Here is a 4,616-nt window from a genome sequence, read left to right on the forward strand (position 1 = left end):
ACTGCACTCCTGTATTAAGGTCACAAGTAAATGAGATCTTTATTTTTTTGGATACAAAGAAAGGGGCACTTGACAATCTCTATTATCACTGGGTTTGTTTAGAAAAGAACCCCACCTTCCACGTAAGATGTGCTCCTGTTTTGGGCGGCCCGGGGACAAGTGAACTCTCCATCCAAACCCCCGGAGGGAAAATCTCCATTTCAAGTTTCTCTTTTCGGGCGTGAGTCAGGAAAGCACTTTAAGGCACGAGCTTAAAGCCAAGGGACTTCCAGCCAAGCTTCCGCCGGGTTCTCGAAACTTTGCTGAAAGGGGACCCTATCGCGGGGAAATTTTGAGAGGGGAGGGAAGGTGAAGGAAGGGGCAAGCCGAGACCGTCCATCCCTCAGAGACAAGGGAGCCTCCGGGGACTTGACCTGGGGAAGGAGCGCCGCCTGCAAGGCCGAGCCCCAACGGAGGCGGCTCCAGAGGGACCCAGCAGCCTGTCCATCTTGCCTGTCGACCTTCCCCGCGGGCCCTGGTCCCCGGGCGCCTGCCCTACACGTCTAGGACATGGTTGAGATAGGATATGTAGCAGATGGCCAAACGTAGGATCTCAATCTTGGAGAGCTTCTTGTCCGGGGGAAGCGTGGGGAGCAGTTTGCGCAGCTCGGCAAAGGCCAAATTGAAAGCCTCCACGCGGATGCGCTCCCGCGTGGCGTGGGCCGACCGATATTTGGCCGTGGCTCGACGGCGCCGCCGCTTCTCCTCACGGCTCAGCGGCTGCGGCGGATGGGCCGCCGAGCGACCTCCTCCTGCGCCCTCGCCGTTTGGCGTCTCTAAGTCGGAGGCGCAGCAGCTCCGCAGCCCCTTGGCCTCCAGAGACTCCGGGTCGGACGGCGCTGACGACGGGTGGTCCGAGTCCACTGCTTGGTCTGGGCTCAGCATCATCTGCCAGGCGGGGAGGCAAGTAATAACAACATAAAAATCAAGACGGGAGTTCAGTCAGTGCCGCTGTTGAATGTTCTCCCCCACCCGGCTCGTGATAGGCGGGAAGGGAGCCAAGCACATCAGCTTGCGCCCTTCGTCCGCCCGCCCGCCTTCCCCGCCGCCCTTGCCTTCCTACTCTAGCCAAGGTAGCGCAGCTGTTGTCAGAAGCTCCCGGCGGAAGCCTGAGCCGGGTTGATCGCGTGTGCCTGCCGCTTACTTCGCGCGAGCGAGCCGGCGGGGCTGAAGATATTGGACGACGAAGGGCCCTCCTGCTGCCCAGGCTGAGGGGGACAGGGGGCTGCTTGCCTTCCTTGGGTAGGGTGGCTCGACAGGGAGGGAGGCTGCTAACTAAGGGAGGCCTTGCAAAAAGTAGAAGCGGCCTCCCGACCGAACCACAGCCGCCGCCTGTCCGTTCTCTATCAGCTCTCCCCCGGAACGCCATAACACCCTAGCTTTCGTTAAAAAGGGGTGTTCATTTTCGTAAAAAAACCTTTTTCGTTAAAAAAAAGTTCTCAATAAAGATATTACGATCTAATGATCATTAAATAGTGATTGGATCAACCGGAGAGCAAATATAGTGGAAAACTTAACTGAAGTGTTTTGTATGAACTTTTATCCTTATCTGATAAGGCTGTATTGTTTCTGTTGTAATCTATATGACTATTTTTCACTTACATCTCGGTTCACAATGTTAGGCATTCCTAAAAGGACCCCAGAAGGTGTTTTGAACATTCAGGTCCTGATTTCCTTTAGAAGTCCTGATTGCTTTCCCTGGAAAATAAGCAGCAGTGACTTGTCTCGGAGGGCTTTTTTCAGCGAGACCCTTGTGAAAACTGCCTCTGCTTTTCTTGACTGCTCGGCGAGAAAATTCAAAAGCACATCCTCCCCTTCGATCTAGTCATGTCTGGGTTAGGAGATTTTTCCTGCGCCTGGCCGTGTAGCAAAAAATCAGTTATTTCCCCAAAGATCCTCAGCAGAGCTTTGAGCTCTTTCTGATCTGGTTTTGGAGGAACAGGTCAGAACTGCTGCCGGTTGGTTCTTGTTTGCGCCACTTCCACAAGTAGCATGAGCCCAAATTTGAGGTGGGACCTAAGGACCCTTCCTGGGACCCCAGAAAGCAAATTCTGAGGTGCAAGTGAAAACAACCGGACAACAAAACAAGGACTCAGTCTCCAGAATGTGGCTGTGTGGAGCAGCTCTTCCTGTCTCTCTGCTCGTTGGCTAGTGGGCGTCCAGCCAGGGACCGAACTGTAGAGGATGTAACAGATTTGAGAGTGCCCGTAGGAGGCTACTCAACAACCCACCCACCCTAATAATTTTTTCGGTAAAATTTCTGAACCGGGACGCGGAGCCCCTCTAGTTTTAGCTCTATGGGAGACCTTCTGGAAATGGACAGAGGCCTGTTGCTGCCTAAGTCCCCGCGCGCCTCCTTTTCGGGCAAATGTCTCTTTAGCTTCAGTCGCGCCTGCTTGGCAGCCGACTCGCCTGGGGATATCCATCGACCACAGCGACCGCTCCATGGGCAGGCTGTGGGCAGGGACCAAGGTCCTGAATGCCCGCTGCACCATAGTCCCGAGGCTCAAGAGTGTCCCCCCCATAGAACAAGGTTAGGGCGGGGCGGGGGGATTTATAGCTCAATGCTGGCTCCATCTGTCAGCACAACCAAGCCAGGGAACTTCCTAGACGCTTTGGCGGCTGGCAAAGCCCAAAACAATGCAGCAGCGACAGACAGAATAGCCACCTCGGAGACACCCTTATGTGTCTGGGTTGGAGGAGGGGAGGAGTAAGGGCGGCGCGGGGGGGGGGGGGAGAGGACCTCTGACCAAGAGCGAGGAGGAGAAACAGAAAAGAAAGGAATTAGAAACAGAGAGTCTTACATGGGAGATATTAGGGTGGGGGGGGGTAGTAATGTTGTTGATGAAGATGACGATACTAATGATGGGGAAATGGATGACAAGAAACCGTTTCAAGATATCTCTATCGAAAATCCAAGTGGAAAATATAGATTTTTGCTTTAAGTCTTTTCATCATCAAAGGATACATATAAAACCATTCTAAATCTGCTAAACAGCAAGTGGTGAATAGGGGGAAGAAATAAGAGCAAACTTAACCTACCGAAAACAAAGCAGGGCGGGAGAAGAAACAAAATCTATCAAACATAGAAAGTATTATTTGGCAAACAATAGACTAGAAGGACTTAAAGTCTCGAAAGATTTACTGGATTTCCCAGCTCCAGTGAGCTTTTCCTGTAGACTCTGGGTTGTCCAACCTCAGAAGCGCTACGAGGAGAAGGAGAACGGGGAGACTTCTCCTTTTTGAAGCTGCTATCTTTTTTTCCTTTGAAGAAGCGCCTGCTTAGGTTCATAGTAATAATCAGGAATTTGAAAATCCAGATCAAAACAACATTCCTCTTCGGTGGATAACTTTGAAAGGAAAATATTCCAACTTGAACGAAAATGGGAACTTAAATACTTAAATAAGGAAAACTAATTTGAATGATCAGCTTTTAAATATTTACATTTAAAATATTGGTCAGTGGAGATTTGCAGCGAAAATTGTTCTAAGCAAACCCAATTTGCCTGATTTTTAGCTTGGAAGAAATCTTCTGTCTTCTGTTTTCAGAATAAATTTCTAATAACTTTGCTTTAGGTGCGAGACCAAAGAACGGAATATGGATTCCATTAAGGTCTGTATTTATATCTATCTCAAAACAAAACATTTTCTTGTTTGTTGAATGGAATGCCGCCAATTTTACCCGTACATATTAATATTTTAAAGGAGTTTACCTTGTAGGAGAATCTTGCCTTTAAACACTTCTAACCCCTTTTGCGCCTGAAATAAAATGCGAGGAGGAGAACATCTTAGACATAAATTAGAGGAGGAGGAGGAGGAAGAGGAGGAGGAGAGGAAGAAAAAGAAGAAGGGATCCGCATATAATAAAATAAGTAAAAAGTAAAATGTCCTATTGGTAGAAATAGTTCGGAGTCCTTTTCAAAACTCGCAGGTCGAGAAATGGAGTAATTGTCAAAAGACCAAAGGATTCCTATAAAAATTAAAATGCACTAGAAAAACATGATCCCCAGGAGTGGGGGAAAAAACAAACCTCTGCAGATCTACAGTATATCACGCAAAATTGTGCTGATAAAATTATGCTGGAAAGCCGCGGCCGCCGCTTCCGCCTCCTCCTGCGGGACCTCAGCAAATAACAAAAGAGTCGCGGCGCTTCGAGAAGGAAAGCTCCGGGCCCTTCCAGCCGGCGGCGGGTGGGCAGGAGTCTTCGGGCCCGATCTGCGGCTCAATGTGGATCTGTGGCGGAATCAGATCGCTCCGTTGCTCCGTTGCAATCAAAGCTTTTGTGCAAACGGCGGACACCTTCTTGGCTCGCAGGTTCAGCGGGCGGCATCCAGGTCCTGGGAACAGCCCTGCGTTGCAGTCCCGACTCTTTTTTTTGGGGGGGGGGAATAAAAGGCACCCAGACTAGATTGCTTCCCCTGGTCCTTCAAGATGCGATCTGCAACATCCCCCGACGCCCTTGGAGCCCGAGAGCAGAAGGAGCCCGAGCAGAGGGCCGGGCCACGCCAGCGGTATAGAAAAACCCAGGGAGCGGCCTGCAGCGAGAGGCGGCTGGATTGCCGTTTGGTTCCGCTGGG

At 50.6% G+C, this 4,616-nt stretch overlaps 1 protein-coding gene across 1 annotated transcript; it reads right to left on the bottom strand.

Annotated features, from left to right (window-relative positions):
- Window positions 1-534: 534 nt before the first annotated feature.
- LOC116523708 (helix-loop-helix protein 2-like) lies at window positions 535-927 on the bottom strand. The gene has a single exon (XM_032238843.1). It carries the CDS (start codon window positions 925-927, stop codon window positions 535-537), a length of 393 nt encoding a protein of 130 aa, XP_032094734.1.
- Window positions 928-4,616: the final 3,689 nt, after the last annotated feature.

The sequence above is a fragment of the Thamnophis elegans genome, unplaced genomic scaffold (assembly GCF_009769535.1).
Source record: "Thamnophis elegans isolate rThaEle1 unplaced genomic scaffold, rThaEle1.pri scaffold_96_arrow_ctg1, whole genome shotgun sequence".
Lineage (NCBI taxonomy): Eukaryota > Metazoa > Chordata > Lepidosauria > Squamata > Colubridae > Thamnophis > Thamnophis elegans.

What these genes read in the sequence shown, in the direction of transcription:
- LOC116523708 (XM_032238843.1), bottom strand. Translation starts at nt 927, where the DNA reads ATGATGCTGAGCCCAGACCAAGCAGTGGACTCGGACCACCCGTCGTCA.